The 20,223-nt window shown below is 44.5% G+C and overlaps 7 protein-coding genes across 7 annotated transcripts; 4 read left to right on the top strand and 3 right to left on the bottom strand.

The window, feature by feature from the left end:
• Positions 1 to 192: 192 nt before the first annotated feature.
• On the top strand, positions 193 to 990 carry IST1 (LALA0S11e02190g1_1; the record flags this gene model as incomplete). The annotated part of the gene is made up of 1 exon (XM_022775185.1): positions 193 to 990. The coding sequence occupies one exon, from the start codon at positions 193 to 195 to the stop codon at positions 988 to 990; it is 798 nt and encodes a 265-aa protein (XP_022630562.1).
• An 81-nt stretch (positions 991 to 1,071) lies between these two features.
• Positions 1,072 to 2,238, bottom strand: TAM41 (LALA0S11e02168g1_1; the record flags this gene model as incomplete). The annotated part of the gene is made up of 1 exon (XM_022775184.1): positions 1,072 to 2,238. The coding sequence occupies one exon, from the start codon at positions 2,236 to 2,238 to the stop codon at positions 1,072 to 1,074; it is 1,167 nt and encodes a 388-aa protein (XP_022630561.1).
• Positions 2,239 to 2,800: 562 nt separating this feature from the next.
• Positions 2,801 to 5,860, bottom strand: PIK1 (LALA0S11e02146g1_1; the record flags this gene model as incomplete). The annotated part of the gene is made up of 1 exon (XM_022775183.1): positions 2,801 to 5,860. One exon carries the CDS (start codon positions 5,858 to 5,860, stop codon positions 2,801 to 2,803), a length of 3,060 nt encoding a protein of 1,019 aa, XP_022630560.1.
• A 550-nt stretch (positions 5,861 to 6,410) lies between these two features.
• LYP1 (LALA0S11e02124g1_1) lies at positions 6,411 to 8,132 on the bottom strand (the record flags this gene model as incomplete). Its single annotated transcript, XM_022775182.1, has 1 exon — positions 6,411 to 8,132. The coding sequence occupies one exon, from the start codon at positions 8,130 to 8,132 to the stop codon at positions 6,411 to 6,413; it is 1,722 nt and encodes a 573-aa protein (XP_022630559.1).
• A 1,974-nt stretch (positions 8,133 to 10,106) lies between these two features.
• On the top strand, positions 10,107 to 16,127 carry BNI1 (LALA0S11e02102g1_1; the record flags this gene model as incomplete). The annotated part of the gene is made up of 1 exon (XM_022775181.1): positions 10,107 to 16,127. One exon carries the CDS (start codon positions 10,107 to 10,109, stop codon positions 16,125 to 16,127), a length of 6,021 nt encoding a protein of 2,006 aa, XP_022630558.1.
• A 327-nt stretch (positions 16,128 to 16,454) lies between these two features.
• Positions 16,455 to 18,623, top strand: SEC2 (LALA0S11e02080g1_1; the record flags this gene model as incomplete). The annotated part of the gene is made up of 1 exon (XM_022775180.1): positions 16,455 to 18,623. The coding sequence occupies one exon, from the start codon at positions 16,455 to 16,457 to the stop codon at positions 18,621 to 18,623; it is 2,169 nt and encodes a 722-aa protein (XP_022630557.1).
• Positions 18,624 to 18,795: 172 nt separating this feature from the next.
• On the top strand, positions 18,796 to 20,214 carry AVT2 (LALA0S11e02058g1_1; the record flags this gene model as incomplete). The annotated part of the gene is made up of 1 exon (XM_022775179.1): positions 18,796 to 20,214. One exon carries the CDS (start codon positions 18,796 to 18,798, stop codon positions 20,212 to 20,214), a length of 1,419 nt encoding a protein of 472 aa, XP_022630556.1.
• Between the last annotated feature and the right edge of the window lie 9 nt (positions 20,215 to 20,223).

The following is a 20,223-nucleotide window of genomic DNA, read 5'->3' as shown; positions in this document are numbered from 1 at the left end:
TGGCAAGCAACGATGAATAGTCAAGTTCCGTTTGCTGTAAGTTTTATTGTAAGATTTTAGCGTTACCAAGACATTTTTCAAACTAACTTTTGGGGCATTTTGAATCTTACTGTTGGTGCGTCCGGCTATCCAGTAAGATGCAGTTAGGATTGCCCAAATCTATGACAGGTGAAGCTCAAAACAGGATTGAAAATGTGTATACAGAGACTGAGGTATGCACAGGAAAAGCAACAGTCATTGGCCAAGAAATCTCGCCGGGATGTAGCTCAACTGTTGAGCGAAGGGAAAGAATTGAAGGCCCATTATAGAATTGAGACTTTGATCAATGAAGATGTACACGAGGAACTTTTGGACATCCTTGAACTTTACTGTGAGCTATTGCATGCCAGAATCGCTTTGGTCAACAATGTCACGGATGAGGTTGATTTGATAGAAAACCATGTGGATGACGGAATTAACGAAGCCATCAGAGCTGTCATTTACGCTGTTCTGCATGCACCCGAGATCAAAGAACTGCAACAAGTCAGGGACTTGTTGACGTTCAAGTTTGGTCAAGATTTTTATAGGGCAATTGTGGACGAAAAAGTCGGTGTCCCGGAAAAGGTCTTGAAAAAGTGCAGCCCCAACTTGCCGAGTGAAGAATTGGTGACTTTGTATTTACGAGAGATCGCTACTGCTTATGAGGTACCCTATAGCAAATCAGAAAAGCCAGCATTGGACGATTCAGCAGAAAAAGAAACTGTCTCTTCACCTGAAGATTCCGGCTCCGACGATGGTAAGCCCATTGTGGCTCTAGATAGTGGGTCAGTATCGGGTAACAAACATCCAATCACGGTTCAGAGACCTCGCAAAAACAGTGACAACATTGGTGTGGATTTGAAGGTTCCTCCGAGCATTAAGAAGGACATTAGAGTCAAAACCACCAAGGAAAATGTAAATGACACGGATTTGGATGAGTTGAAGAAAAGATTTGCTGCTCTTCGCAGATAGTCCTGCTGCTGTAATGTAGAAGTATTGAACTTATGTAATTGAATGACTTTTGGTACGACGAAGACGGTACAAAGGCCTAAATCACTTGGATCTTTTCATGGCTTTCAACCTCTTTGCCCATGCATAACGTAGCGACTTCATGATTCCAGCAGTGAACATTCCTTTCAAGGTTTGCTCCGTGCTAGTGCGAAAAATTCTCCGTTCTAAAAGCTTTATAGAGTTATCGAGTGTGAACCCTTGAGGCAAATAGTGAGAATGGTTGATAATGACATCTTTGTAGATTGGTTTGTAATAATTTTGGAACTGAGTAAAATTCTTCTCCACGATATTGTTGATTTTATTTGGATTCTCGGCCCCAAGGTTATATCTCACATCCCCCGCATAACTCAAAGCAGTTATCTGTTTGTAAAATTGGAATTCGTCCAGGAGCTCGCTCCCGCTTGTTTTGTTTTTCTTCAGCATTAGATGTTTGGCTAAAGTTGCAGCGGCTTTGAGATTTAGCTGGTTCCAATACTGGACCGATAAATCGTTTTTCAAAACCTTTACAGGTTTCTGGAGTCTTCCGGCTAAATAAAAAGAGTTCCACGTCGCTAGATCTTTCAAAAGAGTTTCCATTGACACAATACCATACTTGACAACTTGCCCATTTATATCGACAAACGGATTGAAATATACCCCGGCGCCAACTTCCTGGAACCGAGACACGAATTTCGATCCAAAATAACGTAACGACGAGTAATGGTGTGGGTTTTGTCTCATGTTGAGGGAATGAAAATGTTCAGGGTGCGACACCCCGAATATCAGATCGATCTGTGGCCGCTCTTGTGAGCTTGAATATCCAGATTGCTCGAAAACTCCGGATCCATAGCCAAAAGCGTACTTTACAGGTGCATCAAAATCCGAAACAACACTTTCCAGATCTTTCTGCAGTTCTGGCTCAATAGCGAGGAGCTGATTGGCACCGTAATCTGACGGCAGCTTTTTAAACTTGTATCGATAATTGGTAAACTGGGAAGCTAATTCGTCAGATTTCTTAATACCTTGTTCTAACAGCACCAGTTCGTCATGTGAAAAGTCATGTTGCAGTCCAGCCGCATTTGTCATAATGGGTCCATGAACCATCGGTTCAAAAAGTCCGCGCCGTTCATCTTTCGAACTAGCCAACGATGAATGTGTGCGTCTCACAGTGGCTATCGTCTTGCCATAAATACGGAAGCTATTTGTAAGTTCTTTTGACACCTTCAGCATCATTTCTCAGCTAAAAATGCTGTACCAAAATGTAAAATTAAGGTTTTAGTAGACCTACAGTCAAAACTCTTGATGCTTTGACAGGTCAACTATGCTACACACTGCGTCCTTCAAAGACAAATCAAAAGGTGAATAAACGACCGGAAAAGACTCAAAAGAGCGGCAAAAAATTCTGCAAATCTGATAAATAGTTTCTAAGTCTTTAAAACCTACAAGACCTTCTCAGTCTTGCGCTGGAAAACTGGAGAAGGCGCTTTGAGTTGAACATTTGAGCTCATTCTCATTAATCAGTAAATTTCGATGTCCAATTTAGCCAGAAATCAGAATGAGTACTCATCACGTGAACGGAGAGTTCCTGGATACACGTGAATAGTGATGATTGAAATCGAGCTGAACAGATGTGTTCGCAACGGTTCGCTGATGAACTGGAGCGGGAATACTATTTTAATCTTCTTGACGTTCTGGTCTTGCAGCAGCCTTCGTTTCGCTGATAATTCCTTAGTTTTGCAGCCCCATTTGCGTCTGAAAATATTTTCTTAGGCTTGGCAAAATAGGCGACACTTTACGAATAAATGCCTTGAGAAACAAGTTGGAATTGGTCATAGAGTCTGGTGTAGATGCTTCCCAGTGACTTTCCAACCAGAACATTTTCGACAAACTCATCGCATTCGGCATCGGAGAGCCCTGGCTGGAAACGCTGTCTGAGTTGAGCACTCGTTTGCTCTCTTGCATTGAAACAAGGTTGCATGTTCTCTTTCTGCATAATCTCACACATGGAGACTATCTGGTCCATATACTTGCGTAGAGCGCGGAAAGCGTCCTTGACCATGTTGACAAACTTCTTGTACGATTCGGAATTGACGCCGTCCATCAAATCGAGGTACTCGTACGTCAACTTGAACGGAGCAGCCTCGAATCCAACAGATCCCGGAGAATTGGATAGCATAAACCCGAAATCGATGTGTATCACATGGCCCTCGTTGTCCACCATGATGTTACCGTTGTGACGATCTTTCACCTGTAAAAGGTAACAGATCACTGAGTAGGCAGCTAAACTTGAACAGAAATTGTCTCGCGCTCTCTTGTATCTGAATCCTGTAGGGTCACCGTATGCGCGTACAAAGTGATCTTTCAAACTCGCGATTTGACCCTTCTCATTGAGATCGCCATCTTCCACCATTTTACTGGTTAAGGATTTTTTGATACTGTGGATCGATAATGCATTGGTGATTGTTTCTACCAGCCCTGTATTGGCGCTTGTGATTAGGATTTTGAGTTTTTTGGCCCAAACGTCGACGTTTTCCCGCGCCCAAATGTTGGCCATAGCCTGAATCATTTGACATGCAAACGCCTCCTGTCTCAAATCGTCACCCGATTTCGCAATAACAGAGCACAAATCCCAGTTTTCAAAGAGACCGTATTCAGAAGTTGCCCTTATTCTCTCTTTTTTAGTGTTCCAGTCCTCACCCAAATAGGAAGTATCTGTTTTTGTCCCTTGAAGACCACCCGTTTTCATATCATTCTCCAGTTTTCTTTCCCCTGCCATCCCGTGTATAGCTTCTAGATCGCGAAATCCGAATCTATCCTGTACCTCTTGCATTGACGCAATTATTTTTGCCCTTATTTGATTGGTCGCCCCATGCAACTGATGTGGAGATTTGTCGAGTTGAGCAAGCATCACAGCCGATATGCGCATCTGTGTAGCTAGATTTTCCGCAGTGGATGCTTTGAGCCCGTCAAGTTCAAGTCCCTCGAGGCTAGTGCTAATGTCTTCCCAATTATTGATGAACTGCAACTCCGGGTTTCTATTGGTTGAATCGTCGGGAATAACTGGCACTTTGGTGGCCGATTGCACCATCAGTTCCCGCCTGTAGTTTTCGACCTCGTCGCGGTTCGTTAGCCTTACAACAGACATATCTCCAAGGTCAACTTCCTCAGCCTTGTTTGACAATGAGCCTTCACTAACGGGGTATGGTTGAAGATCGGAAACCGGGTCTATGACTTCGCCACTTGTGTCGACAACGGCGACTCGAGAATTCATATCTTTCGCTATGTAAGCGAGATCGAAAATAAAACTGTTGTCCGTCCGGTTTTTCCTCAGAACCTTTTCATTAGCTTCAGTAGTAGGATCAAAATCCATTTCGTCCTTGAGATACTCTATGAGTAGAAGAAAAGGCACTTTTTCAGCAGAATTTAAAACTTGTGCCTCATTCGCTGTTATGTTGACCAGTTTGTGGAGCTTTCCCTTCTTATTGGCTGGAAGAAGAGCAGGTATGTCTACTTCTGCAGGCAAGTCCCTGTTTAAAAGCAGCAGTTCAGCACGCAGGGCACTCAAACGGGCCTCGGTAGGAACCTGTGAAAGTCTTTGTGAGATTGATTCAAGAGCAATAGCTAATTGAGTCTCGCACCTGAAATAATTTGACTTTAACAGTCTGATTTTCTTTGGTATCGGCAATAAGTCTAATTTGACGCCATTTGGGTCGTTTTCTATCCTTCTTCCTACGCCACCGCCTTTTTCATAGTGTGATGAAGCAGCCAAACTCACGGTATTTGAGTTTATACTCTTGATGTCATCGGAGTTGTCAATCTCGTCTTGTGACCTTGTGGATTGGAGCGGGCCTTCCATATCATTCTTCGCTACCTCTTTATGCAAGTCTGGTAATGAGTTCGTAAAATCTTCTTCGTACAGCGAATCTGCACCACCGAGTTGCTTGGAGTCCCTGTAAACTCTGTGTACATACGAGTGGTCCATAACTCTTGACTTCCGTTTGGGTTGCTTGATGGCGTTTGATATGCGGTCCTGGAACATTTTCTCTCCGATGTCGTCAATCATGTCGAAGTTTAGGGTTGTAATCGATTTTTGCCTGGGTTTCTTGAATAAAGTGTCTTCCCGTGTCGTAACACCATCGACCAATTCAATGGGCGGAGATGGTTCCTGCGACGTGTGAGATGGAATGCGCTTCTGGTTCGTTAAAGTATTTTTCATGGTCAGGTTTTTCGTTAGGTTTTTCATAGCGTTTTTTGCCAGTTTAAAAACATAGCTTTTTTGGCGTTTCCCTTGAGACTGTATCAATGGCTTAGTCGCTTCCAGTACTGCCGGAAGAGCACACGAACCCATCACTAAGGAGCAAGCTATCAGTGCTGGTGCAATGTTTTCGTTCATTTTTTCATTTTCTGGGGCAGTCTTGGATGGATTGAAAAGAACGTTTTGTAAACTGTTTATGGTTCTGCGAGCTACTTGAAACCCATAGCTCGATGGATCCAACGACAAATCACCGAGTAAGGCTTGCAGTTGCCAGAACGTCAAAAGCGCGAAATGCGGATTTTCTGCGCTGAGTTTGAGCAACAGCTCTCCTAGAGCGATTGACTCTGTTTCCACGGTAAGTAGTATCTGCACCAGTTGGGGGATGTAGAATTGTAGCTCATTGTGTGGAAAAGTGAGCAGCTTCTGGCACAAGTAGAAGTAAATGCCGATGTTTTGTGAATATCGAGTTAAGTACTCAATGTTCGTATACAGCGTGAAATGAGCGGAATTGATGAATTTTAGTAATAGTTGATTATTACCGGGGAGACCGCCAGAACCGTCCTCTAAGTCCTGGGCAGCTGGCGACTGGTCTGCCATTGGTTCGGGACAAGCGTGTTGTTAGGATATATATTCCTTTTGCACTCGGTAAAACGGTTGTGATCAGCTAAGATCAAAAGCGTATGTATGCCACTGAACCAACAATCTGTTGCTAGCCCTGAAATCCCACAATTGTGAAATCAGCCAGCCCTAATAGGTTGAGCAGAGTTGAATTCACGCTTGAGCTCGAACAACCAAGCTTTCAATGGGTCAATGCTTGTCGCCGACTGGAGTCTACATCTACTGATGTGTAAGTTATACAACTATGTAATAAAAAGCTTAATCACTTCGAACGGGATGTTGAACTTGAAATAACGACCTTATGCTTGGGGACTCGAGTACTCGCTATGATGCACGCAAGCGCCAATGACGCTAGCTCCCGGTGAGCGTCTTCCTTATTGTCCTCTTTTATCTTGTATTAGTTTATTTATTGGTTTATTTGTTGCCGTGATGATTCCAAACCACACCCTCCTTCTGATGAGACTTCAATTCGTTGTGTTAAATGCAAAATAGTTTAGGTAGAAGCTAGAGCGTCTTCAACCAATAAAGTTCAAGCCACGGCAGTCCAAAACTTACCCCATAGCGTGGTAGGTTCTTCTTCTTCCCATATCAGGGCGTCAATTTCTCTTCTGTCGGAATCGATATCGATATCTTCGACGCGAGTCAAAAATCGGCATCTGTAGTAGATCTGAGCACCAATGAACACCACCACCAGTAGGATAAGGGAGATATAACTGGTGAAAAACCCAGAGGCAGTGGTCTTGGGCGAGAAGGCTTGAAAACCTTGCACGAAGATGACGACGGCGACCCAAAAGGCTGCGTAGTAAGCGCCCCATGGCATAAATTTGGACTTGAAAGGTAGGTCGTCCCGCGATATACCGCGATGCTTCAAACATTGCATGAATCTGATATGAGAGAAAGAGATAAAGAACCAGGCGCATAGTCCCGCAAGGGTCGAAATGTTGATCAGCCAGTTGAAACCCTCATTGGCATTGTCGTTGGTAGCAAGGAATGCCAGCAACCCTAGTAGAGCAGTACCGATAACCCCCAAGTAGGGAACACCTTGCTTGGTAAGGTAGGTGAAGTGTTTGGGAGCAATACCGCTGTGTCCAAGCGAGTATAGAATACGGGATCCCACATAAACGTTTGAGTTGGCCGCAGAAATAATGGTGACCAAGACAACAGCGTTGAAAATGTCTGGAAGCACCTTTGTGCCAGCATGTTTGATGGAAATGACAAAGGGCGAAGAAGCAATAACTGAGGATGCCGAATCCTGACTTAAGCTCTTGTCATTGAAGGGTACGAGGAGACCGACGAAGAACAACGACAGGATGTAGAAAAACAAGATCCTGAAAAAAACCTTGTTGATGGCCCTTGGTACAGTTTTTCTGGGGTTAGCGGCTTCACCAGCGGTAATACCAACTAGTTCGGTACCTTGATACGTGAATGAGGCATTGATCAAAGAGGCCACCCAGCCAAGGAATCTACCTTCGGCCTTGTTTTTGGAAATGATACCATCACCCCAAGGACCAGGGTTACGCCAGTAGCGGAACCCGATAGGTCCCTGTTTGGAACCCCCGCAAACAATGATGAGGGCGTAGAGCATGTAGCCGACAATAGCGATTACCTTGAGAGCTGCGACCCAAAACTCGACTTCACCATAAAAGTGCACAGGGAAGAAATTAGCCAACGTAATTAGGACCCAAAATATGGCAATCCAAGCAGCTAGCGGGACTGAGTCCGTCCAATACTGGATGACTTGTCCGATGACTGAAAGTTCAACGGCGTATGTGATTGCCCAGTTGAACCAGTACATGTACCCGTTGGCAAACCCAAACGCTGGAGACAAAAACCTGGAAGAAAACACGGTAATGGACGACGTTACAGGGATAAAGGTAGCCATTTCACCCAGCGATTGGGTCACAAAGTACACAAAACTTCCCACGAAAATGTAGGCAATTAGTGCACCAACAGGCCCTGAATATGACAGTGGAGCGGCAATACCGACAAAAAGACCGGTTCCGATGGTTCCACCGAGCGCAATCATCGAGATATGGCGCGATTTGAGTGCCCGCTTAACTTGACCCTCCTGAACAAGGCCGTGCAGCTCTGAGTCCTGGTAGCTGCGCAATTCTGGATCACTTATACCGTCACTGTTGTCCTGCCAGTTCGTTTCGCCCGACATTTCAGACATTTCAAGCCCTTCGCCGCCCGTTTTCCCGCTTGTTTTAGCACCATCCTCGTAGTCGTGAGTTGACAGCTTCCTAACCATGGCCGGCAGCTTATGTTGTTCGTTGCGTGTTTTTTGGAAAAGAAGACTGGACAGCTAACTGATGAAGTGTGTGCAAATACAGAAACTCACAGATGCTCAGAGTCGTTGCTGTTGTGCTTCCGCGATTCAAACAAATCGACTGTTATTGAAATAGAGAAGTCAATGATGAGATATCGTTCTCATTAAATTTAACTTCTTTTTAGAAAGGTTTATTCTAACTCAAAAACCTGGAGAGAAATCTGTCCAAAATCTAGTGGTCAAACTTTCCTGACGTGCTGTAATTCCTCAGGAATTTGTTTCGCTCGGTTTTTCAATCAAAGTGGGCGCATTTTGCGTCGCTTGATCTTTCTTTCGCTATTTTCCGTTCGTAACGGCTCTTCTTTTCACGCCCTGTGAGTGTTCATTTGATGCCTTACAATGAATCATCGAAAGGCCCTTTCTTTTGCCTGTGTGAGATGGAGTCACGTGCTTCGATTGTCCTCTTTCTTCTTATGTAAGCTTTCCATGCAGGGCTGATTGTTTCTTTTCTTCTCTCTGTTTTTCTTTTGGAAAACCGCATTGGGAGTTTCTAGCTCAAAGGGGTTTGTTTATTACACGTGCCTTTATCCAGTCGATTATCTAGTTGGTTTTTCAGTTGAACAATCCGGTGAATGATGGATGGCCCATCTACACGGCAGAGGTTCAAAAATGAAGTCTCTATAGTTTAGAGAACGATTAAGAGAGCCTGTGCAATAGGATTAGAGCCAGGGCGCTCGCAAAATCCAAGTTATTTTTGGCGGATACGCCACCCAGTTCCTGAATGAGACCTAAAAGGAGAGAAACTGAGTGGCCAATGGGAACTGTTAAGACGCTGTCATTGAGCAGTCCTTAGGGTCAGAACTTTTAGTCATTTGGGTTGGTAAGAGTATGGAAAGAGTGTGTTAAGAAAGGGAAGACTAATATTCTGTTTTGCTTCCTTATATACATATGAGCGGCAAAAAAAACATACCCCGTGATTTTTGGGGTCACGTGGTTTATGTATTGTCATCGAAAAGAACGATTTAGAAGTTTTAGAAGCTTTCTACTATGCCAATTCCAGTCTCAATGAGTTTATTTAAAGCTGTTATCGAATTTTGATAGTTCGACTTGAAAGTTACAAAGTCTCCGAAACTTGACAGTGTGTTTCGCTTGGTGCCTGCTCAATGTCTGCCTATTCACAAAAATCATGTAATTCCTTAACCCCTCCCCACATAACCTTATACGCACTAATCCCTTGTATAACCCGACGTAACCCCTCAACCGCATCAACCTCTACCAATGGGTTTGACCTATAACGTCAGTGACGACTTTTATCACTTTGTACTAAACTGTCACTGCTCCATACACACCCTCTTCCCATATGAGAATATACATACATATATCAACCGCGGTATACAATCTATGTAGTTGACAAACAGATACAAGCATCAATTGTGTAGTTCTACTAGTGCCCCTCCAACTTTCACCAGTGATGCTTGAAATTTCAAAACGCCGTATACGACAACACGTTGTGAGAGAACACACAAACAGAAAGCGCAAAACAATACCGAAATACAAAACATACTGCTCCGCTACTTCCTACCACGTATTTCATTTGTCTTCAAAGAACGCTGTGGTGTGTGGGACCTTACATACTTTCCTCGTGAACAATGACCTTCACAAATTATATGTAGCGTAAGCGTTTGTAAATGAACCATACCATATGAAACTGCCCACCCGAAACCCAAATTAAGCCAAGAAGGAAGGCTAATAGGCGCATTTCAGGCCAATTCCTGCTGTGTCTTTTGTTCAGGACTGTCGGGGGACTGTAATTGACGTTTTACTCCCGGGAAAATTGGCTACAAACTCGAATTTCCAGATCACTCGAAAAGGTCAAAAATCCTACAATACCCATCAGAACAACCTCATCGAAAACATAACTCCGAGAATTGCACGTAGAACGGCACGGGCTCTCCTATGCATCGTTCCAGTAACTCCAAGTCTTCGAAGGGTGCCCACAACCGGACTTCAAGCAATAGTTCGGGAACCGGAAGTATTTTTTCGAATTTGAAGAAACTGACGGGTGGTAATAATAACGGTAACAATGCCGATAAAGACGCTAACTCGCACAAAGTAGACGTTTCAGATGTTTCCTCACCGACTAGGATTAGTCTTCCTAACGCAGGCGAGTTTTCTCACAAGCCGTTGAGTAAACAGCCAACGCTTAACTTGCCCAGTCTGTCAGCGTACACGGATGCTGCCAACTCGCACAACCGATCTTCCTCCAATCTTTCCACGGGATCCCCTACCAAATATTCATATTCTCGAAGAGCATCTCAATGGTCGAACAATGTGCCCAATGCCAACACTAACGGACCTAGACTTTCTCGTCAACAGACAAATCAAAGTTTATCATCCGCCAGCATTTTCTCCCAGGGTTCTATTTCCAACCTATCCAAATTCATGGCATCAGATGGGAGCATACGACTAGAAAAGCCACGAGACCCTCGCGAAATCGAAGATCTATTTGAAGAAGTACTGTACAAACGTAACGTCTACCAAAGTCTGCCGGCAGCTGCTCAAAAGGAACTGAACAGTTATGATCTAGACAAGAAGTGGCTGATGGTGAAACAGGATTTACAATCTGAATTAAAGAAACTCAAAAACAAGAAAAACAGCGGCAGGTCTCCGGCCGCTTCGATTATCGGCGCAGCCACCACAAGCAGCGATTCAACACAGCCCTCAAACATGAATTTTGCCAACGCCGTCTCTATAGACGAAAGTTTGGCAGGTGTTGATCGCTCTAAGACATCCCCTCTCGGCGCAGCCGATCAAATATACGGTTCCAAGAACGGAAACTCGAGTACTAATACGTTGTCTCAAGACCCATCTCATCTTCCTCCTGACTATTATGTCAGAAAAATTATTTGTAACGATATCACGGCCAAACGGTTGAATGACCTTTGGGTCTCTCTGCGAACAGAGCAATTGGACTGGGTTCTTGGGTTTTTGGATGCGCAAGGGCAAGTAGCCATTGCTAATGTCATAACCAAAACGTGTTATAGAGAGTCTCCTGAAAACCTTTTAAGCGATGAAGTTCTTGACAAGGAATTTGCCTATTTTAAGTGCCTAAAAACGAGTTTAAACTTGAAAGAAGGTGCAGATGAAGCTGTTTTGTCCAGCAGCGCTAAGATCATCACCTCCTCTATAGTGGAAGGGCTCTTATCGCTACGCGTTGCCACGCGGCGAATAGCTTCAGAGTTGTTGTTATCTCTTAGTCAATGGGCGGTACCGAATGGTTTCAATCATATCATAAACTCCTTGGAACAAGAGTCCAGATTTTGTGATAACGTCCATTTGCAAGCTCGTCTTTTAACGAAGTCGCCTAGTAAAAGTACATCAGCGGATCAGCTGTCAGAGGACAACAGAAATCGCATTATGAAGAAGATGGAGCAATGGATGCTGGTAGTTGAGTTCACACTTGATGGGAGAGGAAAGATGGGCTCTTTGGTTGGAGCTTCTGATGATTTCAAGACATCGGGTGGCGAAAATGCTATTATGGAATACGCTTATCTTACCTTATTGCTTGTTAATCATTTGTGCAGAACGCCAATTGATGTTAAGCAACGGACCCTTGTCCGTTCCAGATTAAAAAATGCTGGACTTCCCAGAATTTTGAACAAAATGAAGCTATTGAATTATGAAAAGGTTGATCAAGAACTAACAATATTTGAAGATAGCACCGCTGATGACTTTGATGCGTTATATGCACATAACGCCAATTTCAAGGGCATAGATATGAAAGACCCTGTCTCATTGGTACAAAGTCTCTGGAATCTTTGCAAAGGTTCCGAGGAAGAGCAGCATTTGACTTCCCTACTACAGAACCTACTGATTGGTGCCGGCGAACTGGGGGCTAAAGATAACGAAAATCTACCTCAAAGAGCGAAACAGTTGAAGTTGGTTGATGCGCTGGTTTCCAATGTTTCATTAGCTTCGGTGGATGTCCAGTCCTCGTTCAACAGCGCTTTACAGAGACTTTACGATGCGATGCAAACAGATGAGATCGCGAGACGTGCCATAATAGAGAACAGAGACTGGGTCAAGCGCTATGAAGAAATGAAGGCAGAACGTGATGGGTTGCAAACGAAGTTGGCAAGCGCTGAGGATGGTCTAGTGGGCCAACTACAAGAAGAATTGAGACAGCGAGACCGCATTCTAGAAAAAGGTCAGCGGGTGACATCTCAGTTACAACAAGACCTCGATGACGTTAAAAAGAAGTTGTTACTTGCTAAGCACCAGCATGAGGTCGAACTTCGAACTGCCCTCACGGCCTTGAACTCCCGTCCGGCGGGGACAGACGATGCGAAATCGATAGTGGACACTGGTAACGCTCCTCAACGCCTTAAATCGGAAAGAAAGGTGGCAATACAGAAGGCTTTGCAGGCTAAACTTGAACTAACATCTCAAGAGATGAATGTCGAGTCCAAAAGGCATGGAATTTCAGTAAAACCAAACAAGCGACTAAGAATGTTACGGTCCCGCATGGAAGATATTGAAAACCAGGCGCGGGAGCTCGAGATGACCAACTTTTCCGAATACCGCCATGAAAGGCTTGAGACAGAAAGTGTGGAAGATTCTTCAGTGCTGACCGAGGAACCCCAGACCGATGCAGCTAGTGCTAAAAATTCTGTCGTCAAGCTTCAAGAACTTCGCAGCAAGCTAGCACTGCTTCAAGAAGAAAGCAATGAAATTTCCAAATTCAATGTCGAGGGAAGAATGAACGAAATTTTTGGCGACCACAAGACTGCTGCACTTGACCGACTCAAGAAGCTCGAAAATGATTATAAAGACTTTGGCATACATTTCAATCCAGACTCATTAGAGAAAACACCTCGCGAAGAGCTTCTCGCTTCTTTCAGTCAGAAAAATAGAACTTTGGATCCCAAAGAAATTCAGAGCCTGAATGAAGAAGTTTCGACGATTTTGACCGATCTGGACGCCCTCAAGACAAGACAGTCATTTAACGACAACGATCATTCAGAGCAGACATCAACATCAGATTCCTCAGAAGAGGAGAAAGAGGATTCTACAGCTGATAGTAATGAAGTGCCACCAACGTCCTTCCTGACAGGACTTTCTCAAAAGTACGGCACTGGGGCTGGGTCCCAACCCAACAATCGATCATCCGCGGCAGCTCGAGATTCGACATATCCTGGGAGCGGGTATCACAGGAAGTCATTCATGAATAGGGTCAAAAGGTCAGATCCTATCCCATACTTAAACGAATTGTCAGGAAAATTTGATCTCTCCACCAGTCATTCACAGGACGATAAATCTGCCAATGAAAATAAGATTGGAATCGGAATAGTGATGAACCAAAAGCATATTTCTGCCTCAACGGATTCCTCACATTCAACCGCACCATCTGTTAGGGCTGGTGATGGTGCCGCGATAATAACAGATTCTTCGACTCGCACATCTGGCTCTGGGTCTGATAGCGTCAAAGTTAGTATTTCTGGTGAAAAATGCGAGCAGGAACCTGAAGTTATAAATCGGGAAATTCTTTCATCCTCGCAAAGATCGTCAGCATCACAAACTAGTCCGCCGCCTCCGCCGCCTCCACCGCCTCCACCTCTGCAGCTATTTGCTCAGCAGGGAAGCCTAGTTATCAAGAAAACGACCGAGGAGGAACCTGCAGTTACCAAATCCACGGTCAGCAGGGCAGCTTTCGCAAACGGTCTTCCGCCACCTCCTCCACCGCCATTGCCTCCTTCTATGGTTACTTCACCGTCTGCTGATAAAGGTGGAGCACCCTTACCTCCGCCCCCACCTCCACCACCTCCCTCTCTTTTCAATTCAACAAGCAAGGCTCCTAGTGGTGGGCCCCCCCCACCACCACCACCGCCACCACCTTTCGGCGGATTGCAGTCTACTGCTAAAACTGCCGCGCCTTCTCCTTTGCTTCCTCAGTCACCATCCTTATTCGAAAATTATCCTCGTCCTACGAAAAGACTGAAGCAGCTGCATTGGGAGAAGATCGACGATGCCGAAGATTCCATCTGGAAACACGCAAAGGCTGAGAAATTTGCGGATGACTTGTACGAGAAGGGTGTCCTTTCGAAATTAGAAAAGGCCTTCGCCGCCAGGGAGATCAAGTCTTTGGCGAGTCGAAAGAAGAAGGACGCTGAAAAGATATCATTTCTCTCTAGAGACGTTTCGCAGCAATTTGGTATTAACTTGCACATGTATTCGTCGCTAACTGTTCAAGAACTAGTCACAAAGGTTCTCAAGTGTGAGAGAGACTTTTTGTCGACCCCAAGCGTTATCGAATTCCTTTCGAAACAGGAAATCGTAGAGGTCTCGAATAACTTGGCCAGGAATTTTGCTCCGTACACTGTCGATTGGGAGGGTGTGAAATCTATTGACGAGTCAAAACCGCCAGAGAAGGATCCTTCGGAACTTCAAAGGGCCGATCAAATTTATTTGGAATTATTCGTCAATCTGCAGAGTTATTGGCCCTCACGGATGCGTGCTCTAAAAGTTATAACAACTTATGAAAGGGAATATAACGAGTTGGTCGAGAAACTGAGATTGATTGATAGGGCTACGTGCGCGATTCAGCAATCTGAAAGCCTACGTAGCATTCTCGACATTATTTTAGCAGTGGGAAATTTCATGAATGATTGTTCAAAGCAAGCGCAGGGATTCCGTCTCGCGACGTTGCAAAGGCTCACTTTTATCAAAGACGAGAAGAACAGCATGACATTTTTACACTACGTCGAAAAGATTATACGGGAAACGTATCCCGAATTCAATACCTTCATTCAGGATCTGGAACCAGTCACTGCTGCCGTCAAAATCTCAATCGAACAAGTTGCTCAGGAGTGCACTGGCTTTTCTCAAGCCGTTTTGAATGTCGAAAGATCTCTTGACATAGGCAATCTCAGCGATCCCCTCAAATTTCATCCTAATGATAGAGTCGTTATGAAGATTTTACCAGTTCTTCCAGAGGCGAAGAAGAAGGGTGAGTTGTTAGTAGACGAAATGAAATTAACGATTTTGGAGTTTGATAATTTGATGAAGTTATTCGGCGAAGATCCTGTCGATAAGTTTTCTAAAAACTCGTTCTTCAAGAAGTTTGCAGATTTCTTACTAGAGTACAAAAAAGCGCAAAGCTTCAACCTCAAGATTGAAGAAGAGGAGAGGGCATATGAGAGGAGGAAAAAGATGGTAGAAGAACAACAGAAACGAGCAGAAGGAAAAGACCTAAAGGGCGCGACGCATAACAGTGACAACGATGACGACAGCGACAATTCTGGGGCAAACGGAGATAGGTATGTCATGGATAAGCTGCTGGAGAAACTCAAAAATGCTGGCCCTGCTAAAAGTGATCCATCTTCTGCGAGGAAACGTGCTGTGGCTCGCCGCAAGCTTTTACAAAGCGGGTCTCAGAATGCCACGATCCTGGATAACTTTGAGGCTGACGACTCGAATGGCAAGCTGTTCTCATCACCTTCTGGTGGTGACGTTGTCGTCGAGGACGGGGAGCTTGAGGCATCTCCAACGCCGGAGCCCAGATTGGAGCGGACTGTATCCGAGAAAGGCACAGAAGCTGTTCCCAACCGGGCCAGAGATCTCTTGTTTGAGCTGAGAGGCACCGGCTCACCAGGGAATAGGTCAGCTGCAGAACACCGCAAATCTCGTCTAAGAACGAGGAGAGCCAAAGAGAGCGTGGATCTCTCAAATGATTCCGAAAACCGTTTGAGATTCGTTGCCTCAGAAGTCAAAAAGAACACGTCAAGTGAAGCAGTTGACGATGGTGACGACAGCCAATACACAGACGCACACGACACAGACCAGGTAGCGAATGGTGGGTCAAATAGCGATGGAATTCCAAATACCAATGACACATCACCACCAGAGACCAACACTCATCATACAACAATCAAGGAGAACAACTCAGACTCTGATAGTGCAGAATATCTAGATGCGTAGAAGGAAATCAAGTTGACGTAAGTTCAAACTATGGCCACGCACGTCATTATTTCGAAATATCACTGAATAAGGACTACACAATGTATATAAAAATATCCGACCATTGATCTATCGGTTATCAGTTCATGAGCGTTGATAAAACTAATTATGTCATCTATACTCGAATCCTTGTCTCTGGTCAGCTTGTTTTGAAGATCTTGTCAATCTATCGTTAACAATAGATGATCTCATCTCATCTCAACTCTACAAGAAGAAACCAAAAAACATCAAGGTATTCTTCAGAAGAGTGTTGATCGGCTGTCTATCCCTCGAGTATAAGCTCTCTTAATGTCGGAAGACGAAGAATCAAAGAGAGTATCTGTCCAGGTATCATCTTTGTCAACGCAATTGATCGAAAGCATTGACAAACAGTCACTGTTGGAAGAACAGCTGTTAGCAGCGAGGAAAGTGATCAATGGCCAGAAAGCTTCGGTAGAAGCGTTCGAAAATTTAAAAGAGCAACTTTTGCAAACCAAGGATGATTTGAAGGCCGAAAAGGCTCAGAATGCCAAGACTCGTGGTCTACTGAAAAATGCGGAACAGGACAAAGATTTAGCACAAGCAGAGGCCGATCGTTTAAACAAGGAAGTCGAGGATCTCACTGCATCGCTTTTTGATGAAGCTAACTCCATGGTAGCTGATGCACGGAAAGAAACTCACAGTATCAAGGTCAGAAATGACAGACTGACCGAACAACTGCAAGAAAAGGATACGCTACTTGAAACTATGAAGATCCAATTGAAGAATCTCAAAGGTGTTTTATACAGCCTGGAGCAAGAGCAGAGCGCGGTATTGACATCTAACCGCAACTCTGTTGTGGCCAATGAATCAGGAACGCTGTCTAGCGGTCCTCTCGAAAACACGATGAATGCCCTGACTGGAACCTTGTCAACGTCTGATACTGTGATCTTCTCCCCTTACTTGAAGTCCTTGAGGTATGATTTAAGTCTGTACAATGAGTTTCTGAAGTTCGTGGCTGTGCTCCCCGAGTGCTCTTCGATAAAAGATACCACGTCGCGGTCGAAACTTCTTAGACGGCTGGTAAACGATGAAATTCAGCCAATGTTGCGACTAGACAATGCTAGTGGCGTAGGGTGGTATGTGAGGCGTAACTTAATGAATCTCATGATGGAGGGAATGGTAATTATTGAGCCCGTTAGTGGTATCAACGAGACTTATCGTTTGGGCCACGGCGCCAATTCAGCGGTCAACTCTCCGCAGCTACCAAAATCAGACAAGTTCAAAGACCCCCACCTCTACAACTACCCCGCAGATTCACCACCCATTGCCATTCAGGATCCATGCGCTTTTTGCTCCGAAGGCCGTAATGACATTTTGGAGCACGGCCGGTTGTATCTACTCAAGACTTTACAGAAAAATGAAGATGGTACAATTACCCCCAATGCGCAATTCCCACTTTGCCATTACTGTCTACTCAAAATTCGACAGACTTGTGAAATCTTCGCGTTTTTGAGATTGCTGAAAAGCGGCGCTTGGCATCTTGAAGACTTGTCAGAATATCATCAGACACAAGTTGCGACAGATGCGCCATTATTTACTGGCAAAGCACCGGACAGCCCCAGTCTTGACAACAGATCAAAACGAGCAACTTTCATGGCAGGACTGTCTAAAACTCTACCATCAAAGGGCTCCAATGCCCCCACAAAGGTCCCAGCAATTTCGTCACAGAGTGGAAATCCTTCGACTAACACGCAACGAGCATGGGCTCAACTTTGCAAACTACGAGCATCATTACACTGGGCTCACATTGGTATCTGGGCATTGGAAGACAGCTTAGAATCCAAAATTGGACCTGTCGCAACGGAATCTCCCGAGAATTCACAGCCAATCCTTACGTCAGATAGTTTGCGGAAGCGTGAAACTCGGGATTCTTTCACTATCCACAAGTCAGAGTCACCCGCGAATGACGAAAACTTTGATTTCGAAATGTCAGACAACGCCAAGCTCAAGAATGCTGGAAAAGTCTCTAGAGGCGGATCTGTTAAATCCACACCACATGGTGATGTGCCAAACTTGTCGGAGGGCGACCATACAATAGTCGAAGAAGCGTCACGAAACTCTCAATTGCATGGAAATGCTTACGCTGAGTCTAAGGAATGCCCCTCGCCTGATGGCACTGATCAAGTGCATCCTCTATCTGAAGAACTAGAGACTAACGAGGACCAAGATGCGGTGAAGATGAAAATTGAGCCCATCCAAAATGAAGAAGCTGTACCTCCTGGACACTCAGGAAGGCATACCAGCTCAGTCACTTCCGATGCTACTGACCCAAAAGGTGGAGAAGAATCCCAAGTTCCAGAAAATGTACCATCCTTAACGGCTGATTCAAATTCCGAAAAAGCCAAACTGGAAAACTCGTTTTCCGACAGCAAGCTACAAAACACGACCGATGACGAAGATGCAGCTTTCGATGATGCTCACAGTACGGTCTCCTAAAATCCTGGAACCACCCAGGAAATACGTCGATGAACTAACTGTCGCGGTCTCGGTCTAGGCCAGAGCTCTTCATACGGCTCATCGCTAGCATTTCGATATGATAAGGCCAGAAACACTGTTCATCAACCATCAGCACAATTTCACAAAAACTATACAAAGGACACCTCAGTTAATGGTCAAAGAATCTAACAATGACCCCTCACATGATGAGAACGTTTTGTGGGATGACACTGGCTCAGCAGGAGATGCCTTCGTGCTTTCCAACTTCAAGAAAGAAGTCCATGTGGAAAATGAACAATCCGAAGAAATAAATCTGGATGCTGCAGAAGTCACCGGCTTTTTGATCACAGAAGAAAGATCCAAGTCAGGCACTTTGATGGCCTTTATGAATATGGCCAATAGTATACTTGGTGCAGGCGTTATCGGACAGCCTCTTGCTGTGAAAAACTGCGGTATTATCGGAGGGGCGTTAGCGATAGTACTTCTCTCAGCTCTAGTCGATTGGACAATTCGTCTCATTGTAATTAACCTCAAGATTTCAGGAACCTCTAGTTACCAGGATAGTGTGGAATATGCCATGGGCAGGAAAGGCAAAGTGTTGATCTTGCTCACAAACGGGCTGTTTGCCTTTGGAGGTTGCATAGGTTTCTGCATCATAATGGGTGATACAATTCCCCACGTAATGCGAGCTTTTTTTCCATCGCATCAGGGCCTATTTCACAGAAACATCATCATTTTCATCGTTACCACGTTTATATCTTTTCCGTTATCACTGAATCGAGATATTTCGAAGCTGTCCAAAACTTCAATGCTGGCATTGTTGAGTATGGTTATAATAGTGTTGATTGTGGTGATAAAGGGATTGTCCATCGATCCTTCTTACAGAGGAACCATAAACGCTAGCCAATGGCTGATTACACCAAGATTATTTCAAGGTATTTCTGTGATTTCTTTTGCACTTGTTTGCCATCACAACACAAGTTTCATTTTCTATTCTTTGAAGAACCCAAGTATGAAAAGATTTGATAGACTGACTCACATGAGCTGCATTGTGGCTATGATTTTTTGTCTCATCATGGGCTATTCAGGGTTTTTGATGTTCAAAGACAAAACGAAGGGCAATGTCCTCAACAATTTCCCGGGAAACGATCTTGCGGTCAACGTGGCTAGATTTTGTTTCGGTTTCAATATGCTGACTACCTTTCCTCTAGAAGTCTTCGTTCTGCGAGACGTTGTGCGAGACCTGGTTTTTTTTAATGCAGAAAGATCAGAAGGACGTCCGCTTGAGTTAAGCTTGAAGCTGCACATTATCATTACCACATTTGTGGTGTTTACAACTATGGCGATTTCGTTAACAACTTGCAATCTGGGCGCTCTTTTCGAACTAATTGGGGCAACCACCGCTTCTTTGATGGCATATATATTACCTCCTTGGGTTAATTTGATACTATCAGGTAGTCGGAAATCTGGACGTGACAAAGCCCCTCATTACCTGTGCATTGCGCTTGGGTTCGCTATCATGTTTATCAGCGGAACCCAAACGATCATGGCATCGATCAAAGGTGGTGATCAAAAGCATTGTGAAGTATGAAATTGAGTT

Source organism: Lachancea lanzarotensis, scaffold LALA0S11 (assembly GCF_000938715.1).
Source record: "Lachancea lanzarotensis genome assembly LALA0, scaffold LALA0S11, whole genome shotgun sequence".
NCBI classification, from domain to species: domain Eukaryota; kingdom Fungi; phylum Ascomycota; class Saccharomycetes; order Saccharomycetales; family Saccharomycetaceae; genus Lachancea; species Lachancea lanzarotensis.
Note: the sequence above shows the minus strand (reverse complement) of the source record. Positions and strands in the feature narration are given on the sequence as shown.